Here is a 27,923-nt window from a genome sequence, read left to right on the forward strand (position 1 = left end):
GGACTTACAGGAAAAGATGGAAAGAACTGAGGTTGTTTAGTCTAGAGAAGAAAAATTTGAAGGAAGCACGGGTGTAAGAGTCTTCAGAGACATAAAAGGAGAAAAAAGAAAATCTTTTCTTTGCAACCAATATGTAATGAACCTAAACTGGAGCAAAGGAAAACTAGGTTAGACAAGAGGAAAAACTTTTATCTGAGGAAGGATAATGAAGAATTAGAGTAAATTGACTAGTGGGAAGTTACAGCATTTCCATTAGCAGAGAGATCTGCGTGGGTTATTGAGGGGTTTTGGAGGTTGGTTGGTTTGTTTTTAAAGAACAGGTTAGTCAAGTATGTTGATGCAGCTTTGAAGCAGGGGATGGACTAGATGATCTCTTCAGGTCTCTTTCAACCATATATTCCATGATTGTGTCTAAAGTATGTAATGAAACAAATTGCTACTAAAACTAGTGAATGGCATTTTTCATGTGTAGAAACAACTGCACAGTAGGGATAGTGAAGTAACCTCTGGTGGGTGGCTGGTTGTATCCTCCAGTATTTATACCATTACATAACATAATTATTCATGTGTGTTCCAGTATTTTGTCAGTGATTTTCATGGATCGAAATGAGTGTCAGTGTATGAGAACAAAATGGTTTTGCCTGCTGTGAAGTTCTGTTTCATGTTATGTTGTGCATTGCTGCACTGTATAGGATAAAAATGTTAAAGAACTTTGGAAAATTTTTTTTTGCGCTCAACTGTAATGTGAAAGCTGTAGTAGCTCCTTGGTTATCCTCTCATACCTCCTGTCCTTCTCTTTCCATTAAACTTCCCCCCGCTCCCTGGAAGTTCTAACTGTCCTACTATTGACATATGTGATGTGTATGTGTACACATTATGTTTGTTTATATACACACATTCCTCCCCACCCTCCCCCGAAGAGGACAGAACTGCTAATTTTGAAGTTTTGACCTGTTTGGGTTTTTTTTATCATCTGTCAAGTTCATAGTGTTGTAGAACATTTGAAAGCCAGTGAAATAAATTGTTAGAGCCACAAACCTCAGTATGTCTGGGGATTTATGGTTTTGACTGCCTCTTTTTTTAATTAGAATTCCTTACACAAAGAGGTCTAACTGGAGGAAAAAATAAGCATGAAGAATTGAAGAACATACAGGGTTAGGCAGCTTGTGCACAATTTTAAATGTTGTATTTTGAAAGTCACCTAACAGAAATCCGTGGAATTACCTTGTTGGATGCAGTGATGTATAGCAGTGAATCCTCTCAGTGTTTCATTCTTAAGGCTTCTTAAATTGCGTCAGGCAAAAGGACGAAGTGTTCTGTACACTGATTTGACCTTGTTAAAATGCAGCATATCCTTACTTACTTTTCCATCCAGAGCAGAGCGTAGTGTTTCTCAGCTTCCAGGCCAAATGAACCTAAAGCTCCCTCTACTGTTGTAGTTCGATTTTGTAAAGATGGCTGCATTAAGATTTCAGTTTATCTCCGACAAAATCGTATTTCATAGTTGAAAAAGAAACATCTGCTTATACACAAGCTGGTAAGGTTTCTGCATCACATACAGAAAGAAATGAAGTACGGAATGTAAATCAGAGTTTTCAGGCTATTAACATGGTGAAGTAATATCTTCCCTTGTTACTCCTTTGATAATCAATCATACAGAACTACTGAGAACATCACATGCTCTGTTAATAGTATGTGCTAATGATCAAGTGTTGAACAATTTCTGTAGTAGTATATATCTCAGCTGTAGGATTTTACCAAAGCAAGTTTTGATTCTGGTATTTCAGTCCAAGCATATTACAAAGAGCAGCACACTAAGCCATTCATTTCTTCAGTGAGGTTTTATCTTGAGTATAAAGAACTGATTCTTGCTTTGAAATAGGCCACATAAATTATTGGTTTTCTTAATAGATGCTTTATAGAACCATCCATATTATAATAAATTTAGTCTTTAAAGCAGCTCACCAAAGACTATATAAATACAAGTTTAACATCCAGGATAATTGTGAAACAACTCTTTATCCACACTATTTCTTAGTGATTCAGTACAAGGCTGTAGGGGGCTATCTGAACTATCTCTGTTTAAGCAGCACAGTGTATTATCTCACGTGAAGTGCAGTACTTGCACACCTATTGCACAAGTACCTGCTATAACCTAGTGCCATCTTTGTTACCTGAAAGGCAGGTGTTGCTTTGAAATGTACTTTAGTCAGTCTTTTGTAATGATGTTTAAGCATTTTCTAGTGAATGTGAAGATCTACGTACTCAGCAGCCTCGTAAGAGGGAAAGTCTTTTCAATAAAAAATATCAAATGTGAATATTAAGAACAGCTATAACATTAATGCTTAATTTGTGTTGCAGGAGAAAGTGGATGCTCTCAGAGCAGTATCAGCCATTCAGCTGTACAGGAGGGGACAGTCAGTGTGCACAGTCCAAAGAAATCAGGCAAGATTACTCCAAAATTTCACAATCATATGGTTCACCGTGTCTGGAAGGAATGCATTCTCAACAGGTCACAGTCCAAGTAAGGCAGCAGTCCTGATGGCTTTTTTTATTAATAATGCATAATATATAGTTAAAATTGAAATATTTTTGCCTCAGATACTGTGATTCCTCACAGATTTCTTTTGCCGTTAATCAAAGCTAATGATGCAGAACAGTGTTATCAAAGCAAATTTGTTACTGTGTTCAGCTGAAAACTAACACTTAACATCGTATTTGCAGTTGTGTATCTTAATTGGGACAGTCTTTGAGGTTACAAATCTATAATATGTGCCTTCAGCTAGATGCTTTCAGATTTATTGATTGCAGTTTCTCGCTCCATTTGTAGTTACTAGACAGAAAGCTGGGTGACTGAAGAACCCAATATCAAAGTAATTACCAAAGAGTGTATATTTGATATTTAGAACTCTCAGGGTAATATTTGTAAAGCATTACATTGTGTGTGTTGGATTAAAATTCCGATCGACAAGGATATGGTAAATTCATGATGTTAGTATCATAGGCCTGTATTATTGGAGATTTAAAGTATATCAGTGGCATGGTGTGCCCTGAAATCTTTATTTTTCACTATTTCCATGCAATTTTCTCATTGAACGTCAGAAGAATTTCCAGATTCAGTTTAAATTGCTTGCCCCCTTCCTTCTTGTGCTCAAAGTCCAGACGGAGCTATCTGATGTAGAGCCAGTACCATCCTCCCACATAAATCAAACTATAAATTTTAAGCAGTAGTAGAGGGAACTACTGTTAAATGTAGAATTCTATTTCAAAGATGAAGTAGAAGGAAGTAATTTATTAGAATGAAGTAATTTATTTGAGGGGAACATAAGTGAATTTATGCATATGCATTTTAAAATTTCCGTTTTGCAGAAGGTGATAACTACTAAAATAATTTTATGTTCTTCAGGAGGAATCAACTTACAGCTGCAAATTTGGAAGAGGAAGTTCCTAACAATACTGTTTCTTGGGAGTTTGTGGATCCAGTCCAAAGAGTCAGTTGTTCTTGTTCCAGGTGAGCTTTGAAGAGAGTAAGCATGTATCATATTGGAAGAGCCATGCTTAATTCAGAGGTACTCTTAAAAAAGGGAGTAACGTTTTAGCTGGGAGAAGAGGAAACTAATATCAAAACTGTGATCATCACTTATATTCAGGTGATTAATATTCATCTTGTATCGTTGTCATTTGCAGTAGTCAACTTGAGTGGAAAAAATGATCCTAGACTAGAGAATGGGGGCCAGAATCACTCAAACATTTCTCGTTCATAATGAGCTCATCCTTCAGGCTTTTCAGAGATGTGAGCTTTAAAGTTCAGAGTGGCAAGACTCATGATGAAGAGGGGCAGAAGCTGCCTAAGTTTCCAAACATCCTGATTGAGGAATAGTGCAACTGTCCCTGTTTGGAGGAAGAGGGCAAATATTCCTAAGAATCTCTCTACTCCTTGTACCTCCAGTCGATCTGCCGTGACTCATTGGACACCAAAAAACACCCAAGAGAATATAAAACCTTTACAGCATGTTCATCCACTGTCAACTGGTTAAAAAGAAATCAGAGTTCACTTTACACAAACACTTTTAAGAGTTTATTAAATTATCTGTCATTGACGTATGCTTAAAGTTCCAGTACTGCTCACTCAGGAAAGGCAAACTAGGCACCACCAGTTCTGCTTAACCATTCTTAAAACTGTCAGAGAGATGTTACAATGCTAGAAAAAAACCAGTTTCTAGTGAAATATGCTGTGAAACTGCTTCTGCTGAGATTTTTAATTCCTAAGGTCATTATCTACGTACAGGTTTGATAAAGGGTTTTTATGACCTAAAGAAGTTATTCCTTAAGTATGTACAGATGTAAATGTCATTTGTATGATCAAACTGAAATGCTGATCATGTTATACTAATCGCTTTGGGTTTGGCTTTTTTTTTTTTTCTGTCGTCATCCACCCCAGTGCCCGCCCACCCTGCAAGTGGTCTTTGCCAAAATAACAGTCTATGCAACAGCCAATGATGTGGCTAAAATAATTCCCTGCTTTTTGTCTGAGCTGTTTTTCCTTTTTCTTCTTTATTTTTCTTTTATCAGTCAGGCAAATTGGAGAATAATGCTGTCATTAATAATAGTAAAATGAATATATTGTCTAACCAAACTCTTAAATGTGTTACCTGCCACCGCAGTCTCTGCAGAGCTTTCTGTATAGATTTGGCTGTACAGGGAAATCGAGGAATGTAGGGTTCTCACAGTCTCTGAAGGGTTGTTGATTAGAAATTTCCATTGTCCAGAATTGAATGAAGCAAAATTGTGTCCTTGTACCTTTTCTGTTTGACTTCTTGTGAAGCCAGTTCTTTGTGTATTTAGAAGAGATGAAGGGATGCAGAGGAATTGTGCGTCATATGGGGGGCAGAGTCTTCAACCTGGAGAGTGTGCTGTGAAAGTGTTGCTCCTCTGCAGCTCTTTACCCTTCGTTATATGTTCCTTGTATGTGTATACTCAAGAATACGGGACAGATACATGTTTTGTCAGGATACCAGGTGTTTCCTATGGAAAACTGCTGTCCAGCTTCGCCTGGGACATCATCAGTAAACGATGGAAACCTGATTCTATGGATAAGTTCAGCTGCATCTGCAAATTCAGTCTTTTCATGCCTCCAGTGGTAACTACCTCAGCCTGGAATTAGTAAACACAGCAACTGGGAAATTAAAACATTATCCTTGAAATGAAGGCAGTACCTGATTTCAAAGAGCAATAAATGTTTTTGCTGTAGCTGCAGCAATTGGATGGCTGCTGTCATATAGATACTGGTTTAGTCATTACTGTGCCCATTCTATGTATTGTATAAATGAGCGTATAAATGTCAAGATAAGATCTTAAATATGGAGTCTTAAAGAATTGTCTGGTACTCGGCATGAAATTCAATCCTCCATAGACCGAACTTTGTGTGTTGAAAAACAGAATGTGTAAAATAATTTTCTGCGGTCAGTTAAAATACGGTGAATGATGGAGAATTAAGTCAATGAAATGTTACAAGAACATGCTTAAGGCAAATCTTCAGTTACTAGGGCATTAGCTCCCCATTATGGGTGATTGCAGCTAAAGACCATCTGCTGTAGCAGAGAATTTGCAACATGTTCTGATAACAGCAAAGCCCACAGAGAAAGCCTGGATGATACCACACAGCGTGGATGGTTACAGGGAAAAGATGTAGCAAGTACACAAAGTTGTAGTTGTACCATTTGACAGCCACTGCGTACTGTAAAACTTGGATGTTTTCATAGCTAGGTCATAAAAAGCAGAACTGGTAGGTCTCTTGTGATAACATACTTTATCTTTGTAAGTAAAAAGCATATTACATGTTTTGAAATGTTTTGCTGTCCTAGATATTTTTTGTTCATAAACAAAGAAAAGGACAGAGTGACTTATTTTGAAATGACTATTTAACTTTAAACAGGTGTAAATATTAAGCACAATACATCTTTCAATTTCTGCTTAGCTTAAAAAAACCAAACAGCTAAACAAAAAGCCCCAAAAAACAAGGGCCAATAAAAATATGGACAGAGTTAGATGTCCCTGTTGTAACACCCTTGGGGACCATCAGCTATATGATGAAAATACTTTTTAGCAGTACCTGAAATACTGAAATTCAGTCCTGTGCTTCCTGGTCTCAAAGATACTGGATACAAATTGGAAAAAAACATATTAAAATATAAAGCTAGTGATAAGTTTGTATATTATTGCATTTTTTTTGTTTTGAATATTTTAACATATTTATTAATGCTTTCTTCATCAGTCAGTAGTTGCTTTTTTCTTTTTTATTTTTGTTTTGTTTTGTTTTGGGGCTAGAGTTGTACTTATTTTTCCTTACCTGATAAGGAGGAGGCAACTGCTGTGAAAGCATTCTGCCTTTCATTTTATCTGTGAACTTAACTAAAACAGTTCTGATCTGTATCTTTGGTAACAGATGCTCAAGAGCATGTGAGAGTAGTGGTGTAGTTCCACAGCAGTCGTTTTATTTGAAAGGCTATCTTTCTTTAGGGTAATGAAACAACAGCAGCCTGGGTTTTTTTGTTGTATTACCTTCCATCTGAGCAGTACTAAGCTTTTATAAACATTAAATCTTTCCTTTGAATGCTGTTTTCTGGAGACAGTCTTTTTCCATTTTATCGGGTAGAGAAACTGCAGCCAAGTTGGCTTGAACAACCTAGTCCAGATCCATGTGACCATTTCAGAATCTGTTAAATGATGAGGAATAGGCATAAGATTTCTTAATGCTGTTCTTTGGGTGTGGTGGGTTTTTTGGGTTTTTTTCCCCCATTTGATCAGATAACTGTGTAAACCATGCAGTGACTTGTTTCTGCCTCTGCTTTCAGGCACAAGGTTTTCAAACAGCGTTGTGCTGCTGGCTCCAGCCGTCCCCCAACGATAAATCAGCCAGGATTCAGCGTGGGAACATCATCATCTTCATCATTGCCACCTCCCGCCTCTTCAAAGCACAAAACAACAGAGAGACAGGAAAAAGGAGATAAACTGCAAAAGAGGCCTATGATGCCATTTCACCATCGGCCCTCTGTGACTGAAGAGCTATGCATGGAGCAGGACACATCAGGGCAGAAACTGGGATTAGCAGGAATGGAGCCCTCTTTAGAAGTCCCTAATTCCAGAAAATATGAGAAGGCGCTATCTATACCTGCTAGAAACCCGAGCAAGCAAATGAATATGAATCCTATGGATTCACCCCATTCCCCTACTTCCCCTCTGCCTCCCACACTTAGCCCGCAGCCCAGAGGCCAGGAAGCAGAGAATCTGGACGCGCCTTCCGTACCTGTAAACCCAGCACTCTACGGCAGTGGGCTGGAGCTTCAGCCCTTGCCCAGCTTAGATGATAGGACAGTCCTTGTTGGACAGAGGTTACCTCTGATGGCAGAGGTCAGTGAGACAGCATTATACTGTGGGATAATTCAGAACAATGAGTCACTAGATATGTGGAGGACCTATAGTGTCCCATCTAGTGACGATCCAGAGTTCAGGCCACCAGATCTTCCGTGTGAAAGATACGATGCCAAGATGGAAATAAACTCTGACAGCACTGCACTGAAAAGGTAAGAGTGCAAACTGATCTGAGTGGGGACTTCATTAAATTTTAAGCGTGACCAACCTCTATTTACAGTTGAAACTGGAACAAGTAGGAGGCTTCACTGTAGCATCAAAATTATATACGTTGGAGATAATGTTAAATGCTTAAATAGAAATGTGCTATTTTTTTCATATCTGGCTTTATAGAGCTGTTAAATCTTTTCGTAGCATGTATCACAGTAATTTGGGCAAATGTATGAGTTTTATTAAGCTTATGTCTTTTGATCATTTAAAAAAAAAAAAGCTGTGTTTAGTTACGCAACCTTCTGACTACATAAATGCTTGGCTTTGAGTGAAATTCTGTTTATGACACTAAGAGGCACTGCAGTGTGGTTTGTCCATTTGTGTGGGTTTAAAATTACACTGTACTGTGCTTTCTGCAAGTAGGAGCTGACACTATATTATGGAAAAACACTGCTTTTTTTTGTAAACCTACTATCAGATCTTTGAAACCAATAGGAGCTTTACTATTAACTTCAGTCTCTGTAGGATTGAAACTGAAAACCCTTGACAGTTTTTCTGGTCTGCACACAGAAAAGGGCATACGCTAATCCCTTGTAAATGTTACTTTAGAAAAATTAGGGTTAACGTGCAGCGTCTTCCTTAGTAAAGAATATGAACTACCTAAACGTTAAGGATTTTTCAGCTCTGTCTTTTTATTTTTTTTTAAACAGATTTTCTTTTATGCAAAGATAGTTAATTATTTTTAAATTTAGCATAAGAATTTGAATTCATTTTATCCTGGCCTAAAAATTACTTTTGCATTCTGACAATGCATAGAAAAGCTGTACTGAAGAGAGTAATGAATGAAAATGTGTAAGCTAAAATTAATTGAGGAAGAATTTTTGAGTTATAACAACAATGATTTTGGTAATTACAATGAAGTTTGCTAGGTTGAAAAGGTTATGTGTACTTCAAAGTGTTCTGAATTATCCAGTGACAAGATTCTTTATTCATTGTCCCAATGTAGTTCTTAATACAGTAAGATGTTTAATATTAAATGTAGGCAAATGCATCCTTTAATTGAGGAAATAAATATTCCTGCTAGATCGAGGAGGATAGAGTGAGGCATGGGCTGTATTTGTGTGTGACAGCTACAAATCTTGAGAGCTGTTACTTTTCTTTACTGTAAAAGGTATGTTTTTGTTTTGTTTCACGATGGCTTTGCTTTTTTTATTTTTACTTTCAGGCTCTTAGCACAACCTAATAAACGGTTTAAAATTTTGGAAGAGCAGAAACCAGTGCAGACACTGAACTATCTTGACCCCTTGCCTCTAATACAACAACCTGGAGAAGGCTGGGGAGATGCTAGTGATCCTTACACTTTTGAAGATGGTGACATAAAGTACAGCTTCACTGGCAATAAAAAATGCAAACTGGGGACTGAGAAAGATCCTTTGAAAAAGAACAAGGTAACATGTAAATCCAGAGTCTTTATCACTGACATTCCTGTTGGACTTCAAGTATGTAGCACAGTATTTGCTCTACAGCTTTCAGGGAGACAGAAAGCCTATTCCACAGATCAAAATTGGAGGGAGATGTATTTCTTTCCTGCACTGGCTCACAGGAAAAATCTTCATTTCACTGCGGTATTTCTGAACCGGTAGTTGCTGTCATCCCTCTGAACCTGTTTGTATATGAAAACACTTCTGTGGCAAGGAATGCCTCCTATTTATATATATTCAACTTGACCAGCAGCAAGTTCCAGATTTAAGCTAAGAAATAAAGTATTTTGAGCCTTTTAGTCACTTGTAGAGATGAAAGAATTTGCTGGGCTTTTTTTTTTTTTTTTGTTTCCTTGCTTGCTTCAGCTTGATATATCACCTCGCTGCAAAACTTAGATCTCTCCAGCCCAAGTTTATTTTAGTTCCCTTGGGCAAAATTAATGTAGCCTTCTGCTGAGAGGATTTGTGGCAGGGGCTCTGTATTGATTTGAGCATTTCCTTAGAAGGTGCTCTTCCATATGTGACAGAAAACAATTTAATCACCACTCTTTGGTCACCTGCCCTGCATGCATGATACTTCTCATGTACCTTATCCATTACGCAGCTGTTTTTATTGTGTGACTACTCACTTATTTGTTCTTGTGCAGGTAGCACCATGCTTAAAATCATAGATGATGTGTTTTCTGGAGAAATTGAGGTGGCAATTATCTGTACTGGCTATCAAAGTGAACTGATATATACATAGTCCTTTGTAAATTATACATAATGTTTCTGATTTTCCTGTTATGTAGATAAACAGCAGACACCTGTGTTTTTTCCCTTCTTAAATCTTTGTTTTACTTCTCAAAGCATTTAACCCAGAGCCCTGAGTTTGGCTTAACAGAGGAAAACAATTGTTATTAGGTAGCTTAAATTAATATCCGTTAAAAACTCTTGGATTTTTTTGTATAGTCAGAAGATGGAATTGGTACCAAGGAAATACCGACAACAGGTCATTCTACACCAGTTCCTGACGGAAAAGATGCCATGTCTATTTTCAGTTCTGGTCCTAAGACTGGTGAGTGAAAGCTCTTTAATTTGCCCTGCAAAGCAAAACCACTCAAAGCTATACAATAAAATCTGAAAGGAGAAAATCACATACTGAACATTTTACTGTAAGGTGACAGCTATAGACAGCTCCTGAGATGGAAAGAACTTGATTCTGCTTGTCCTTTTTATAATAACATAATTACTACATTTGTTTTAGAATATTCAAGTTGAGCATTAGCTACCCTTGATTCTTTCCTGATTGACCTTCGGTGCTTGCTTAGAACTTGACTGCAAGGTTATTTCTAGACTACATCATAGAAAAAGGGCCTCAGTGATTCTTGTTTCTCCCCTGTTGAGAGTGAGAAATAAAACTGAAAAAATGCAATTTTGTGTTTTTTAACTTTGCTTTTTTTTTTCCTGTGTTTTTCCTTTTCTTTTTGATAGATACCCGGCAAGACAATGCTGCAGGCCGAGTAGGCTCTGGTAGCCTGACACAAGTAACAGATCTGGCTCCATCTCTTCATGATCTAGATAATATCTTTGATAATTCAGATGAAGATGAGCTTGGTGTAAGTCTTTGTAGGACTGAGTGTTCTGTAGACTTAAATCTTTGCCAAGAAAGAGGAGGAGGAGGATGGAATCCTAGTGGTGAGTGATTCTCCCTAATAGATAGGAGAGGCAGTTTCCAAGTAGGCAGGCTTGGATTTTACTGGGAAGAACTGCTAGCAAAGAGAGGTATCCTTTCAGAAGATTGATCAAAGAGAGAAATCGTCACTGTGTATAATTCAGGAATATCAGGAGATCGTTCAGGTAACATCAAAGCTTGTGTTATCTGGCAGTTGTTCGGTCATGAGGGGCACCTGTGTACAACTAAGTCACTGACTCAGTCATTGCATAGACAGGCTATAAGAATACTTCCGTGGGTAAAAAAATTCATTACATCTAGTTTTGTGTCCTCAGTTTTTGTCTCAGTATTTTGTGTTTATTTGAAAGTTAAGGAAGAGATCCTAGTTTCATTAACTGGTGATTTCTTGGTTTACCTTGTCTGAGAAACTGCCCAAATTAAAATAAATTCAACCTTACTGAATTTCAGTAATTCTCAGAAACATGTTTCTTTCTATTCCTACAAGCAGTTTATTTTAGTGCAAAGAGGAAGAATTGCTGAATATTAGGAAGAGCAGATTTACATCAGTTATCAGGAAAAATAAGACACAAGGAAAGGCAAAGATTTAAATAATTAATATTTTTAAGCTTAATCTAGTATAGCCATAATGATCCTGAACTGGCTGATAGGAGATAATAGGATTTGAAAGTCTGATGTCTGGTTCTTGGCAGTACTTTTCAAGTACACCAGTTTATATACCACTTCTGCCAGTTCTGTGGTTCCACGCAAACTACACTTAAGATGTTGCAGTTAATGTGTAAATCTACTACAGGACTGTTCTGTCAAAATAAAAATCCCAACCTTTTTCTCTCAAGTTGGCCTGGACAGACCTAATATTCTTCCTGTTTTAAAACTTGCATGTGTTGAGCTGTCGCCTGTGGTAGTCCGCTTATGGCATTCCTACTCTGTGTCATATTCTCATTATTGTCTTAGAGTAGTCCAAATGTGGAAGCAAGTAGAGTAGTCACAATAATTTCAAGCTTGGTGTTTGTGATAACATTTTCAATATAATTTGTGTGTATAGAGATATATATGTTTATATGTACGTATCTGGGGTGGGGTATAGACAGGCAAAAATACCTCAGAGACTTTGTTCTCTTTTGTTTTAGTGTTGGAAGAGACAAAAAAGAACCCAGGCTCCTTGGAGGGAGTGTATGGGAGAGTAGAAAAGTACACTTATTTCGTTCTTGTGAAATCTCATTCAGAGAGTTTTAGAATTTTTAATAGCTTGTGAGTTCTAGTATTTTGTATAATTTTTTAATATGGTATGTGATTCTTCTGCTTTAAGGCTGTATCACCAGCTCTTCGGTCATCAAAAATGCCCGCAGTAGGGTCTGAGGAACGCCCTGTAGGGAAGGATGGTAGAACAGCAGTACCTTACCCACCAAGTAAGTAACGACAACTGATTACTGCTTCGCTGACAGTTAAAATCCATACTGCCTTTTCGTAGGAGGCTTCTAATGTCACTTTTTCAGGACTAAGAGGTAGTGTGCTCATTTTGTTTGGTAATTAACAGGTGCCGATATCGAAAGAGGATAAGCAGTTTTTAATGAAAACAGTGGATGGTAATATAGACATATTTTTAATGTGCCTGCTGAGATTTGAGATGCTCTTCCTTTGACATTATTGTCTTAGATTGGAAGTATGGGAGGGTTTTGTTATAAATCTTCATTTAGAAGCTATCCCCTCTATTCTCAATTCAGTATTTAATCTCAGTCACATCATTGTCATATCCCTCTTTAATTATAAATCATTCTTCTTTTTAAAGAATTTGAAGAGTTTAAAGCTGTGATGTATCAATTGACCATTATAGTGCAACCTGTCTTGGAAGAAAATTGCGTTTGGCATTCGACAAATTCAGACTAAAATCACCTTTATGATGTAATCTAGATGTGGACATGCATGAATAAAACCAAAGAACTAGGTTCTAACTGAAGACACATTGTAGACCCTTTACAGATAGATGGTTATGGTAGAAATTAAGCTTGTGCAGGCACTACACATGTACGAGGAAGGGTATAGGAGTGCAGGGAACTTAGAAATTACATTTAGTACTGGAAATGTTTGAAACACATGTTAAAACAACAGGGCTTTTTTGTACTGACTTGCCAACAGAAGTTGCCAGCAACTATTGGGATAGAGAACTTGTACTTTCTGAGGTGTTTGGGCTTTCTTGCATTCCTTGCACCTGAAAGGTGGTTGTAGTGAGGTGTTGCAGCAATAGGATGAAATGGCCTCAAGTTACACCAGGGGAGGTTTAGATTGGGTATTAGGAAAAATTTCTTCACCTTCTTCAAGGGGTTGTCAAGCATTGGAACAGGCTGCCCAGGGAGAGGTGGTGGAGTCCCCATCCCTGAAGGTATTTAAAAGATGTGTAGATGTGGCACCTGGGGACATGGTTTAGTGGTAGCCTTGGCACTGCTGGGTTAGCAGTTGGACTAGATGATCTCAGAGATCTTTTCCAACCTAAATGATTCTGTGATTCTGTTTATATAGGTGGCATTTCTTTTGACATGAAAGAGAAATGTGTATATGTACATGTGAGCAGAAAGGTGAGAATTTTTGGTATAACACCAACCAACCAAATTATGAATTACAAATTACTTAGTGGTGAGGAGGAAGAATGTTTGATTTTTGTGGCCGCTATAAGCAGAAATCAAATCTCTCTACAAATCATCCTTTAATGCCTTCTCATTAACTTCAGCTGGTAATGAGAACAAATTGAGGAGAAGAAAAAAAACAGTCTGAAGGAGATGAGTCAGAGCTTTATGGACCCATAAAAGCTGTGCTGATTTACTCAAATGTAGAAGTCTGAAGTATACAGAGATTGGATTTTGACAGGTTTAGTTGATCCATAGCTTTTTAAAATATGCAAAGCTTTTTCAAGCATGACACACATGAAAATGAATAATGATAGTTAGCCTGTTGCTGTAGGGTTGGGGGATTTTTTGTAATTAAACTTTTTTATGAATCTGCACTGCAGAATTTTGCTAACTGGAGTGAGCTTGAGTGTGAGAAAATGATCTACTATAGAGCTGTACGAAATAAGTTAAATAGAAACACTTCTGTTTTGTAGCTGTCCCCTTGACGCCAGCTGTTGAGGCATAACAGTACCTGCAGGGAACTGAAATGCCTTGTACATCATCATAAATCCCTACTGACCGCATTTCATTTTAACCTTCCTTCCTGTCCCCCTTTCTCCAGTTTCTAAAGTGCACTTCTCTTTGTTGAAAAACAGAGGCAGTGGCTAATCCAGCTGACATCCTGAAGATTATATTTCATACTAGCATTGGGTTGAAAACAGTTTTTTCCATTCTACTGAACCTGTTTTCAACATTAATTTATTCTGTATCAGGACAAGAGTAAGCCCTTACAAATTCAGAGGCTAAGGTAGGGGGCAGAGAAAGAACTGAGTGGGAATAATTCATAGCCCATTATTTTACTGCTCCGGGTTGTGAAAGAATTTGGGTTGAGTTTTGACTGTTATTACCAGCAGAACTCCATTTTGAGAGGACTTCACCTATTTGAGTTGTTTCACTTTGTCTAAAGAAATAAATAGACTGGCTGTCTCATCTCTGCACAATTCTGTTAAGGCAGACAGGAGATACAGCTTGAGGTTGCAGCATCCTACAAAAATGTACTGTTAGTGTGTGTATTTGTATACTAAATACAATTTTAATTCCATCACTTATTTCTTTTTCAATTAGTTTTTGAGACTAGTACTATGTTTCACCCATTTGGAGTTCCACAATGCAGTGTTTACCAGTCCGAAATTCATCTGTATTTATTTATGAGTTTTCCATAATCTTCAGGCTGCAAACATTATTGAGTACAAGTATGTCCTCATGTCCTATCAACTTGGGTTGGATGTATGTGTAGGAATGGAGATGGAATTAGGCATTTAGTCTGTCAGAAAAAGTATTTAAGAAGAGAAACCTAATTCAAGTCAGGAAAAGATAGCATATATTCTGAATTTTAAGCAAAATAAATATGGAAGCTGGTACCTGGAAGGAAAGAGAATGTAGCTGGGTGGAAATGCAAGACTGTTTTGATTTTTATTTGACTACATTACACTTCATAAAGCATTTCTTTTGGGTTTTTTTGTATGTTTGTTTTGGTTAAAGAAGAAAAATATATGATGGATGATTATATTACATTCATTTACTGAGAAGTAATTTAGGAATTTTTCTGGCTTAATGGCTAATGATGCGAAATTATAATTTTATGGCTTCCTCTGACATTTGTCACTTTTGGATGTCTGGCAGCCTGATTCTTAAGCAAAATTTCCTATGTTTGTGTTAGCAACAGTAGCCTGTCTTCTCTTCAGGAGTTACGTCGCTATGGACCAAATGAGACTACAATGACTCTGTGTCAGTGGAAAAAATGCAGCCAAGTGCACAGTAATTCCAAAAGCCTCCTGTTTTAGGGCTTCCTATCAGCTCTAAAAAAGTGAAGGAACTACTCTGTATCTCCTTAGGAACAGCTGCTGGGGTGAACTTTGCATTAATGTTGATTGATCTCTTCTATTATGTAATATTTTGTTGTTAAAATTGTACATAGAATTTGGGCACCTACCAGTTTGTTGTTTCTGCTGAACAATAAACTTGCAAAATATCCCCAGGAATTAACTTTTTGTCCAGATTTATACTGGTGTCAGAACTCTAGTAAGTCTGTAGAATCTGTGCTAGGTTTTAACTGATGAAATAAGAGCTCATGTTGAGTCAGTCACGTCTGTTTTATTGGATTTCCTTGAGAATTTGTATTTTAATGATTAACAGTGCATTATTTCATCACATTTAGCTGTGGCAGATCTCCAAAGGATGTTCCCAACACCACCTTCTTTAGAACAACACCCTGCCTTCTCCCCGGTAATGAGTTACAAAGATGGAATAAGTTCAGAGACTGTGACTGCCTTGGGAATGATGGAAAGTCCTATGGTCAACATGGTTCCAACACAGCTTGCTGAGTTTAAAATGGAGGTGGAAGATGGATTAGGTAGCCCTAAACCTGAAGAAATTAAGGTAACATGCCGAAGATGCGGTATTTTTATTACCTCCTCTATGTATGATTTGATTTTTATAAACAAGTCACATGTAGTGTGTGAAAAGGACTACTTTAACAAATATGAACTGGATCCATATAAAGTACCTTACCAGTCTTTAGCTGGGAAAAAAATTTTCTCTAGTAAAAAGAGGTTTTTAATTGTTTCCTTTATTTTAACTGTAGGTATTTTTCTTCTCGTAATTTTATGTTTGTAATGTTTTTGGGTGTTCTCAGGAAACTAACGATATTGTATGTGAAATGAGCCCTATGCCTAACAGAAAGAATGTGCATATATGAAAAAATATCATACTTGTGACTAAATAGCTGTTAAATGATTTATTTCTTCAGATAATTTCTCTGTAGCCCTTTTATGTATAGCCACTCCTTGCTGCCAGTCTCTGGGGATGCAGCTGGGATAAAATCGTGCATGTAGAAAGGCTGCCTTTTTCTCTCTGAAATGTTGCCTTTTTTGGTTAGGGTTGAAAATCTCTGAGAAAGCCCAGGGGTTGAACTTGCTCTGTTTCTTCTTCAGCTGATGTTACTTCACAAGTTTTAAGGCCAGATGGGACCATTCTTATCTGACTTTCTGTATAACACAGGTCAGGTAATGTCACATAGTTACTCCTATATTGAGTCCTGTAGTGTATCTGAGTAAAAAACTATTTTAAAATGGGGACTCTGCTGCTGGGTACTAGTACTCACCTCCCCAACTTTACATACCAAGATGTATCCATTTTTCCATAGCATCACATGAAAGGGCTTAACATAAGCACCTAGTGTACATTGATTTGTATTTCATCGTTCCATCTTTAGCACAGGTTAAGAGTTAGGATAAACTCATTCTGCCTGCTTGTGTCTACTCTGCATTACTTAACTTTTTGGGCCAATTTTTGTCACTTTTGTCAGAAGTTATCGTTATCATATTTTCATGCATATAGCATGAGGGAGTGTTTTATTTAAAAATGCACAATTCCTTGTAGAAATAATCACCTTGTTCTGCAGCAAGCTCATTTGTATGCAGGTAATAAAAAGGGAGATACGTACTATAACTCTGTCGTCCTGGTAGTTCCCAGCCCTTGATTTTATAGACTAATTCTTCTCCTGCAAGCCCACCCTGTCCCTAATCTGCCACAGCCTGTTCCTTGTCTTTCAGCAGCCATTTTTCTCCCCGACACCACCTCCTTCCTGCTCATTTGGTGTTCCTGTCAGTGCTGGAATTAACTGAAGGCTTATTTTTAAGCATCTGCATTGCTGAGAGAGCTATACAAGGAAAGATACAGCACTTGCAGTTGCATGGACAAGAAGTGGCTATATATCAATATGAGAATACTGACATATAAATTTATCTTAGTATAAATGATTTAGCTATGAATAAGTAAATTTTCCTGCATGGCAGTAACAGTATTCCTTAGGCAGACTGAAAGTAAAGCACAGGCAAGCCGCAGGGTGACTTTCTCTGTAAGAGCATTCGGTTTTGCCCCTGGGAGGGGAGGAAGTAAGACAGCTTGTTGCATTCAGGGGTTGTGTCTCCCTGTTATGATAAAGTGTGTCTAGTCAGTCGGAGTTACCACTCACAGGGCTGCATGCTAAGCTGACACCTGTGAAGGGGCTGAGCTGGCAGAGAGCTTTTATAGACAATTCTGTTGAGAGAGACTTTGCAAAAGTGTAAGGGAGTTAGTTGTCAGTGTGCCCCTGTGAAGACAGTGAACCGCCTGGAAAGCTGGGCGGATCTAGCAAGTCTGCCTTGTTATTGCAAGATCTCTTCTTCCTTCTTCCCCAACTTACAACTTGAGGGCATGATGAGAAAAAGATTCTTTTTAGAGGCTTTGCTGAGGTACACCTGTCCGTTTGCCTTATGCAGTTTATGTATCTACCACTTTTTATACCATTATAGAAGTTTGAAGTAAGTTTTCTTAGAAGGTTTGTAAGACTTTGCTTTGCCACAGACCTTGGTGGGGGGGGTTTCTTCTGTTTGTGCAGTAAACGATTTGCCTAAGACTAGGATAAGTTGGGTCTGTAAAGAAGATCTGGATTGGAATTTGTTGAGCTGAAAGTTTTTGAGTGGGAGCAGATTTTAGGGCGTCATTGATACAGAAGATATTTTAATCTCCCTCACAACCATTTTAGGAGTATTAAAATACATATTTCAATTCTGCCTGATAACATTTCCAACAGCACGGTTTAGTTGCTTTTAAGTGTCACACCTGCTCATACACACCAGTGGGGGAAACAAGCACCTAAACCCATCGCTAATCATTTTGAGAACATGTAAGTAGATTTCTTGTGCTGAGTATTCAGCTGCTGAAGATAGTAATCCACACATTTCTCATTTCTCAATGCTTTACAAGGTGCAAGGGAAAAATGCAAAGATCTAATGAGATGTTAAATACTGAAATTCTGAGAGAGATTACTGTTACTATTTTAATAATGGCTTTTACTTTGCAGTAGTGCCTCAAAAGGACTAGCTCTTTTCTTCTGAAAGAAACTTGGAATAGCCCTAGAAACTCTGGCTGAAGTTCTTGTCGTCATTCTCTGCAAACAAACGGCAGTCAATGAAAGTCCAGTTTGACTGGTCTTCATTTATATTTATATTGAATATTATGTTTACTAGATTGTTTATATATTTATACTTAATGATATGTTTATACTTAATATTTGGCATGTGTAAAGTGTCCATTGCTATTACTTGTATTATATTATTCCCCAACATGGTGGTTATTCAGAGAGGCTGACTTAAAGCACCTAAGGTTTCTTCACACTGTGACTCAGCCTCTCTCTCTATTGTCAGTAGAGAAGCCTGGCAAAGATCAGTCTTTTTAAGTGCCTAAATTAGGTGCTTAAAGTTAGGCAGTGTGACAATTTCATGGTACAGTACTCGCTTTTCAAACATAGCTTGTCTAAAATGAGGGTAATCTAATGGTGAGATCTACTGACATGGAAGTTGTATAGCATCTCAGTATAACAAGGAGCCTCAGCTGAGTTTCCTTGATGGAACTGCTCTTGAATATTTTGTAGAATGAATAAATGTACCCAATATTGGAAAAAATGCAGTTGTAGAGGGTTCAAACAGTACAATTAATGAAAATAAATATCTAAAGAGCAACCTTACCATATTGTTGTAAGCAATGTCACTTGGATGTTACAGGATTTTTCGTACGTGCACAAGGTTCCATCATTTCAACCTTTTGTGGGCTCCTCTGTGTTCGCTCCACTGAAGATACTACCAAGTCAGTGCCTCCTACCTCTGAAGATACCCGATGCCTGCATTTTCAGGCCTTCTTGGGCTGTTCCTCCTAAAATTGAACAACTTCCTTTGCCACCTGCAGCCACTTTCATTAGAGATGGCTACAAGTAAGTACAGTCTTGTAGGAAACTAGTTGGTCATATCTATACCTGAAATGGCTCATTAATTAAAGTGTTTGTATGTATTATCAGTGCTTTTTACTACATACCAGAACCATAAAGTAACCTGCAAATGTATTTTAAACCTTTTAAATATGTCACTGTTTCAGATCAAAAAAGTTCTGATAGTTGGAACACTGGAATTTCAAACAGCTTTAGGAAATTGGTGGTGTTACAGTATGTGTCCACTGCACTCTTTGTGCTTTCAAAAGAAGAGGAACATGTGGTACTTAAATGAACTACAGTTTCTGATACAGGAAAATACTGCGATTCAAACATAAAACAGAAGTATTAGGGAATAAAATCAACGCACTTAACCTCTCACATCTCTGTCCTTCCATTTCAGTGTCCAGTTCTCCAGCCTACCATTATGCTTCCCTCTTGTTTGTATGTGTGTATTTAGTTTGAGCTTCAGCCTGATCATTCCTGGTCCTGACGATACCAGTCTGTCATCTGAGGGCTTTTAAAATTTTAGTGGGCCTGTGGCAGCGCTCTTCTCACGTTAGCTCTTCTGAGTTCTTGTGGTTTAACCTGAATGGGTCACTTCTGGAGCTGCTGTCCTCCCTTTTCTAAATACTAAAAGAAAAGATGCCGAGTATGAGAATGCTGTGACCTGTAAGCAAACACTGCTATTAAATTTAAAAGCTTGTATTTCTTACTCAGTTCTCAGAAATTAACAGTGTTTGTGGAAGAAATTCATTGCTGGAGATTTTGAAAGCTGTCACAAATTTGCACCATTAAATTAATAAAACCTCTTAAAAGCATAGTAATAGTACAAAGGTCTCCTGCTGCACTGCATTCATTTCTAGAGGAAGTAGCCTGTATCTTTAAATCAGTCTGTAAATCCTTTAAATCAGTCCTTTTTCAGCTCCAAAGGATCCTTCAGTGTTCTCAAAAGAATTGCAGAAAAGAAATTGTAAACCCTTCATAGTGCCTAGGGAGCAATTTAATTCTCAGGTTTTTTCATAATAGTAACTGATTCACCAGGCCTGAGCTGGTTATTAATTTCAGGTATTTGTTGGGGGAAAAAAAACCCTTTCATTTTCAATATAATCCAATTAGAGTGAAGATTATTACTGCAGGCTTCCGACAGAGTGGTGATTGCCAATCAAGTTTTCTAGGTCACCTTTTCTTATTAGTCTGAGGCATTCAGTATGCTTCAGATTCAGAACTCCTTCAGACCTTTATTCATTTTTTTTTCCACTCTTCCTTTGAGATGGACATACATCAGTTCAAGGTAATAAAATGATTCTAAGGAATAAGGTCCTCACTGTTTTTCTTTTCAAGTCACTAATGATATGTGAGCATTAAAATAGTACTCCTTTTAAATTACACAAAATAAACCCTGTTTCCCCTCCTTTATTAAGAAACGTAATGAGTTCTTACACTTTTTTCTTGCCATAATATGTGATGAACATATTTCAAGAAAAGTGAGCAGCTTTTTAACGACTTGGAAAGAGTTAAGTAAAAATCTTATTCTTTTGATTGGCCTGTGTTACCTGTTTCTCGATATGAGTCATTCTAAAGAGAAGATAGAACTCGTGGTAACGTACAAACTGTTCTTTGGTCACATGAATTTGGCAGAAAATGAAAAAACAGAGTAATAAAAACCAGTCGTGACAGGAGATGACCCAAAAACATGATTCTTGGCTGTACTGGACTAAGAGTTTGTAATGCAGTGTTTCATATTGTGCTGTGGACTGCATAATCCTAAATGAGCACATGCATTTGTAGTATCTGATATACTGTTACCAGCTGCATACCCCCATGAGGCAATATTGTATATAACTGCCACATGCATCACTTCCGACAGCTATTCAAAGTGGTGATTTCTAAAATAAGGTAAGATTTTTATGCCTCTGAAATATTATTTTCATTCCCACTAATGTGTATCTCTTTACAGAGGAATTGTTTAAAACAACAATTCTTCCTCTTTTTCCCTAAGAGAGTTGAAAATATCCTAAAATCCTAACTTGGTATCTAGAGATTCTTCTCTAGAGCGTTTGTGTTTTAGGCCACAGGAATAATCTTTAAGAGGGCTAAGTGCTTGAGATGATAGCTTTTTATTATAACGATAAGAAACAACAGCGCTGATGAAGAGAATTGCAATTTCAATGAAAGACCTGAGTAGAAGGTTACGAGCAGAACGCATGTTCTTTCTTGAGTACAGTTACAATGAATCCTTTCAGTTTTCACCATCTCCTTGTATTTAAAAACAAGTTTTGACGAAATCGGTCTTCACAGCTGACCAGTTTGTGATGGCATTTGACTCTCTTTTTCATTTTTCTCACAGCAATGTGCCTAGTGTTGGGAGTTTGGCTGACCAAGACTATCTTCAGATGAATACTCCTCAGATGAATACACCAGTGACGCTAAATAGTGCTGCTCCGGCCAGCAACAGCGGAGCAGGAGTTCTGCCGTCACCAGCAACTCCCCGCTTCTCTGTCCCTACCCCACGCACACCCAGGACCCCAAGGACTCCTAGAGGTGGGGGTACTGCGAGCGGTCAAGGATCTGTAAAATATGACAGCACAGATCAAGGTTCACCTGCTTCTACGCCTTCCACAACACGACCGCTTAATTCCGTGGAGCCAGCCACCGTTCAGCCCATCCCAGAAGCCCACAGCCTGTACGTCACCTTGATTCTTTCAGACTCGGTGTTGAACATCTTCAAAGACCGTAACTTTGACAGTTGTTGCATATGCGCCTGTAATATGAATATTAAAGGTGCAGATGTCGGCTTATACATCCCAGATTCATCTAATGAGGATCAGTACCGTTGCACTTGTGGCTTTAGCGCTATCATGAACCGCAAATTAGGTTACAACTCCGGGCTCTTCATTGAGGATGAGCTGGATATTTTTGGCAAGACCTCAGACATTGGCCAAGCTGCAGAAAGACGACTGATGATATGTCAAAGCAACTTGATCTCTCAGATGGGAGAGGGAGCTAGAAGGACCCAGGAACCTCCCATGAGCCTCCTTCTCCTCCTCCAGAATCAGCACACACAGCCTTTCACATCTCTGAGCTGCCTGGATTATATGTCCTCCAATAATCGTCAGACGCTCCCATGCATGAACTGGAGTTATGACAGATTGCAGGCAGACAGCAACGACTCCTGGATAGAATGCTTCAATGCCCTGGAGCAAGGCAGGCAGTATGTGGACAACCCCACCGGTGGAAAAGTGGATGAAGCCCTAGTAAGAAGTGCCACTGTCCACTCTTGGCCTCACAGCAATGGTATGGGTCAGAACAGGTTCTGGTTTTTTCTTTGATTTTTCTGTGACCTCTGTAAATTTGTTTGAAATTCAGCAATCGTGAGCTGCTTAATCTTTATGTGGGAAATGTTATGCATAAAAATATTCTAGAAATAATGTAGATTTCTGATTAATGAAAGATTTCTGATTTTAAATGTATTTTAAAATACATTTAAAGTACCAATAATCCAGTTGTCCTTAGACTTTGTGATCTATAATTGTGAAAATCCATGGAGATTCACAAATCTGATGCAAAACAAATTCAGGTATTGAGGGCAAGGCAGAATTATGGCCCCTTGTTTTTTTGGAGAAGGGTATAAGCAATCAGTAGAAAAGAAATGTGCTGTATGAAAGTGTCGCAAAGAAAAAAAAAGTGATTTTATAATCAAATATTACCTATATTACATGTTTATATGTTGAAGATGCTTTGACTTCTTATGAACTGAGCTGGACAACAACAGTGAAACGTATGTGAAAAGGACTATGATGACAGCTGTGTTTCAGCAGTGTTTTCATAAAGTACCACATTCAATGCCATTAAGCTGATTAGAGCTGTAGAAATTTCATGGGCATTGTGAAGAGCAATGCAAAAGAACAATACACAAAGAAATGTTGTCACCTCAAAAATAATCCTTCCTGTTCCTCACTGAAAATGATTGATGCCCTTTTGTCATTTGCAGTATTGGATATCAGCATGCTCTCCTCCCAGGACGTGGTGCGCATGCTGCTGTCGCTGCAGCCCTTTCTGCAGGATGCCATCCAGAAGAAGCGAACAGGAAGGACTTGGGAGAACATCCAGCATGTGCAGGGACCACTCACCTGGCAGCAATTCCATAAGATGGCAGGGCGAGGAACCTATGGTACATATATTGCAGTATATGCCAACAGTTAAAATGAAAGCAGTTTTCTAGAAATGTGCACTTTCTTCTGGAAATACATTGGAACAAATGGGTGCTTCATATGGCTGGGGGGCTGTCTGCTCCTCACATGGTTTTAAAATGCTTTAAAAGGCATTTGAAGCACGTATGAATGCCATAGTGCAGGTTTCATCCTTCCAGATTGATGAATATTTAAGGAGTGCAGAAACGCCGGGTGAGGCTGAGACTCCCTGTCTGAGGCTGGCTTTTGGCTTGTACTGAAGCTGGCTGGTACGTAAATAACGCACAGAGGAAGCTGCTAAAACTGAACCAAATCCTAATGGGAAGGGGCTTCCTGAGCTGGTACCAATGCACCGTGGGTATGCCTCCTCCACAGAGAGGCTTCTTGTTCTAAGGTTTCCCATAGTCTTAATAAGAAGTTTAAATTTAAGTATGTCCTGACTGTGACACTTCTAGAAAACACAAATTAACAAACAGATTTTGTGTGTGCCTATTTGCATAATAAGGAGTGGCATTTAAATATGTATTTCTCACCTGCAGTTTATTGCAGTCTTAACTGACGCAGTCTTGTTTAGTGGGTTTTTCTCTACAGTTCCATCCAGTTTTGCTTTATTTTCTTGCTGTTGGTATTTAATATATTGCTGTTTTCCTTACGGGCTGGGACAACTTGTGGTAACCACAGTTCCTGTCTAAAGCTATTGTGCTTCCCGAGAAGTACTTCTCATCTAATAATTTCTACAGCATTTGTAACTTCTAAAGAGTTAGGGTTTGCCAGTTGTTATCAGAGAATAAAACTGAAATTGCCATATAGTAAGTAGCAGAGCCTTTGATATAGATTCAGTAATTTTTACTGAACGTTAACTTTATTAAAAAGTTGGATTCTGTTCTGCAGAAACTACTTGCTATGTTTTCAATTGATTTTTTCCTACAATATTTCTGCTAATGAGTCTGGGAGATAGCATGCTACGTGGGGCGGCAGTCTGCCCAGCTGCGAGAGGAGGTGCTCCAGAGCACTCTCCTCTGGAGAGGAGCAGGGGGCAACTTTTAGAATTATGGTAACTTTGCTTAGTATTGTATACCTGGGAATAAGTTTGCCCGACCATTTGATTTAGTAATTTTACACAACCAGGTGGAGGTAGATGAGGAACTATAAAATCAAATTTTATGTATTCATGTTATTACTTCTGATTGAACAGGAACTCCTGAGAAGTGGTTATGGTTATGACAAAGTAAAACCATGAGATGAAGCCTTGGGAAGGGCAATACGCGTATTTACAGTATACTGAAAGATGTTTTATTGCAGCTTTCTAGGGAAGTTTAAATGGTGCTTGGATCAGCTCCCTCTCCTTTGGCTGACTGTACTTTGATTATATGACATTTCTTAAGTACAATATAAATCTTTCTTCTCCTTTATTAAATACCTTTTTCCAAAGAAAAAGGGTGTGGGAGAACATGGTTTATCAGGCATGATACAGCCTCGATACAGGTTTCCACTCTTATGGTCAAACTTCTAGGAGACTCAGCATGGCAAGGGATTAGCGATTTCCAAAATTCCTGTAAAATAACCCACTTCCTGGTACATCAGAGAACCCACTGCAGTTAAACCAGTTATTTTAACACTTTTTTCTTTCTTTTTTTTCTTTTTGAAGGCTCTGAGGAATCTCCTGAGCCTCTTCCAATCCCGACTTTACTAGTGGGTTATGACAAGGACTTCCTGACAATCTCTCCGTTCTCCTTGCCGTTCTGGGAGAGGCTGTTGCTAGACCCATATGGAGGCCATCGGGATGTCGCCTATATCGTGGTGTGTCCAGAAAATGAGGCCTTGCTCGATGGAGCCAAAACTTTCTTCAGGGACTTGAGTGCTGTATACGAGGTTGGAAAGAGGAACCATGCTGAATTATTTCTTCTTAAGTGTCATTTCTGCTGTACTGCATGTTCATTGGGAGAAAGCCATGGGTTTTAAAGTAGTGATTTTCTGAATAGGGATTTCTTGCATTTTGAGGACTTTCTGCACTTCCAGAGTCCAAGAATACCATCCAATTGATACACTGTGATTCTCTGTGCATATTGGGGTATCAGTTGCCATCTGCTTTTTCCAGTACGCGTTCTCTCATTTTACAGAGGATGTAACACTAGTATTAATACAGTTGCAACTGAACACATGAAGGCCCAACCAAACCTAAAGAGCAAGGAGCAGGTTAAAGAAACTGTTGCTTTCTTGTAATTGCTAGGCTGGAGACAAAGCCCTTTCCTTTTTCAGTGTGCACATTGTGTACTCCTGAATACCTAAGAATACTTTGTGACCTTCGTTTTGCTGTAAGTGCAATTCAAGGCAACAGATAAATGTAGCCTTTTGGTTTTATATTTATTAAGTCGCCAGATGTGTGCTGGTAATAAGGGTTTACGCTACAAACCAGTCTGCATAACTTATTCAGGTGCTTGGCATTTAGTTACAAGCATTTCTTCTTTCCTCACCAGATGTGTAGACTTGGCCAGCACAAACCAATCTGCAAAGTGTTACGTGATGGGATTATGCGGGTGGGAAAGACTGTGGCACAAAAACTGACGGATGAGCTCGTGAGCGAATGGTTTAACCAGCCCTGGGGCACTGAGGAGTGCGACAATCATTCCAGACTCAAACTTTACGCGCAAGTTTGCCGGCATCACCTAGGTAAGTCTGCCATGGCGCTGGTAAGGCTCTTCTGCTTTCTGTAGGCATTTTAGAGATTATTTGCAGTAGGTGGACACAGGGCTGTTTCTTACAGTACAGATTATGATCTGTTTAACAATAAGAAAGGCTTTATCTTAATTTCTTAACCCTTCTGTGTTAAATTGCCTACTTGAGAAAGTTTTGTTGTCTGGTGATCATGTCAGAGATTCAAAAGCTGATTCTTAATTTTTTATAAAAGTCAGTTTGGTCTACAATGTTTGTATGTCTGAAAGATGTTCCACACAAGACTGAATGTATAAATTGATCTGGTTTATGTGCTACTGATCTGTAACATCACACCAGCGTGACGGCAAAGTGCATGGTGCCTGGAAGTGGAACGGTTATTTATTTAAGAGGCAAGTTCACTAAAATTCGCAAAGGAAGAACGAGTTAACACAGGTGACAAAGAGGAAGTAACAGTATTCTTGATGCCTGGGGCTTCAATCTACAGGGTGTGGATACTTGGAACCACATTATCCTGAAGGCATGGTCTCCTCTGCACCTCATGTAGGCTGACTTCCATCCTGAAACAGTGACACATTGTAAAAGATTAGTCTTTTTGTTTCATTTTGGTTTTGTTACGGCAGTCTGCTGTATTTGTTCCTTTATAACAGAATGTCAGATGTGCTGGTTTCATGGAGGAGTGTAGAAACTGAGAGTATGGAAGAATATAGAGTGTGCTGGGGTAGTATCAGAAGACTGGTCCTGGCTGAGCCTGGCTGAGTCCTTGGACTCGGATATCCAACATGGCTGTCCCCAGATTTCATCTGGGGAGAGACATGGTTCTGCCATCCCAGAATGGATCCAGAGGCAACATAACACGCATTGTATATGTGACTGAGAAACAGGATCTTAGCACAAGGCACAGGCCCATCCAAGAGGTCACTGGAAATACATTTGTTGAGACAGCACTGGTGAGCATGACAGACCATGATCACAGAACAGCAGCCATGTAAATGGTCCATGCTTGAGCTGAAATATGCAACCTATTTTTTTGTTTAAAAATAGTCAGGAACTTTTAAGTGGTTTCTTGAAAAGTGCTTACTCCTTTTGCTCCGAAAAAGGCGTGACAATTTGTCTGCTTACTTTGAGGAGTGGTGATCTGGTTTTGGAAAAAAAGCTTAAGCAAACATATCAGAGTGACCTGGGCAGTTCTACAGGCTGCTGAACACTTGCCCCATCCGTTGAAGAAAGTTTGGGGCTAGGCTAGAACAGGCTAGGACTCATCTGTCTCAAATGAGTCTGCTGCCTCATTCAGTCTGCTTTTAGTTTTAATTTACCATGTGACTTGGAGGAAGGAATTATTACAACACTACTTAACACAAACACCCCAGGCTTTCATGCAGAAATATGTAGCATGTGCACAGCCAATTGATGAATTGGGCTGTTCAGTTCACACCTGAGGCATCTGGCAGAGGCAGCGTTGGAATCTTCCGCTAACGGTGACTTACCACCTCTGAGAGTAAATAAACAATGAATATTCATTTCCTCTTTTTTTATTATTATTCATTTATCACTTACAAATAACCACTGTGATATCTCTCTTTCTGATACTGAAGAGAAATAACTATATTAAAGTTTGCCATTGTTGTAGCTCAGGTAAAAAGAACTTTCAGATTTTCAGCCTAACAAAGGGAACCTGCAGGAGATTGCCAAGCTGAACACTATATAAAGCTGTTATCGCAGCACAATCTAGCCAGAGATAATGACATGTCAGTACCAACTTCGGTTCACAAAGCTCCACAAAGTCAGTCCTGTTTTTGAGGACATTTGATTCATACCAGTCAGAACCGAAACCCTGAAGAATGGATTCCAAAGTAACTATTTATAATGGAGATTATAGTCACTTAGCATTTGTATACTCTTAAGAATATTCCG

At 38.5% G+C, this 27,923-nt stretch overlaps 1 protein-coding gene across 3 annotated transcripts in view; it reads left to right on the top strand.

Annotated features, from left to right (window-relative positions):
* The window catches only part of MED13L (mediator complex subunit 13L), a 204,275-nt gene that overhangs the window by 152,552 nt on the left and 23,800 nt on the right, over positions 1 to 27,923 (top strand). For all 3 annotated transcript variants that reach the window (XM_037387908.1, XM_037387817.1, XM_037388000.1), the window contains 13 exons: positions 2,362 to 2,524; positions 3,407 to 3,511; positions 6,855 to 7,583; positions 8,807 to 9,029; positions 10,014 to 10,119; positions 10,536 to 10,660; positions 12,044 to 12,143; positions 15,556 to 15,776; positions 18,944 to 19,149; positions 21,494 to 22,440; positions 23,138 to 23,317; positions 24,985 to 25,208; positions 25,814 to 26,006. In XM_037387908.1, coding sequence (XP_037243805.1) covers positions 2,362 to 2,524; positions 3,407 to 3,511; positions 6,855 to 7,583; positions 8,807 to 9,029; positions 10,014 to 10,119; positions 10,536 to 10,660; positions 12,044 to 12,143; positions 15,556 to 15,776; positions 18,944 to 19,149; positions 21,494 to 22,440; positions 23,138 to 23,317; positions 24,985 to 25,208; positions 25,814 to 26,006 — 3,522 coding nt within the window. The remainder of the gene's footprint in view (positions 1 to 2,361; positions 2,525 to 3,406; positions 3,512 to 6,854; positions 7,584 to 8,806; positions 9,030 to 10,013; positions 10,120 to 10,535; positions 10,661 to 12,043; positions 12,144 to 15,555; positions 15,777 to 18,943; positions 19,150 to 21,493; positions 22,441 to 23,137; positions 23,318 to 24,984; positions 25,209 to 25,813; positions 26,007 to 27,923) is intronic.

This window comes from Falco rusticolus, chromosome 1 (assembly GCF_015220075.1).
Source record: "Falco rusticolus isolate bFalRus1 chromosome 1, bFalRus1.pri, whole genome shotgun sequence".
Taxonomy (NCBI): Eukaryota; Metazoa; Chordata; class Aves; order Falconiformes; family Falconidae; genus Falco; species Falco rusticolus.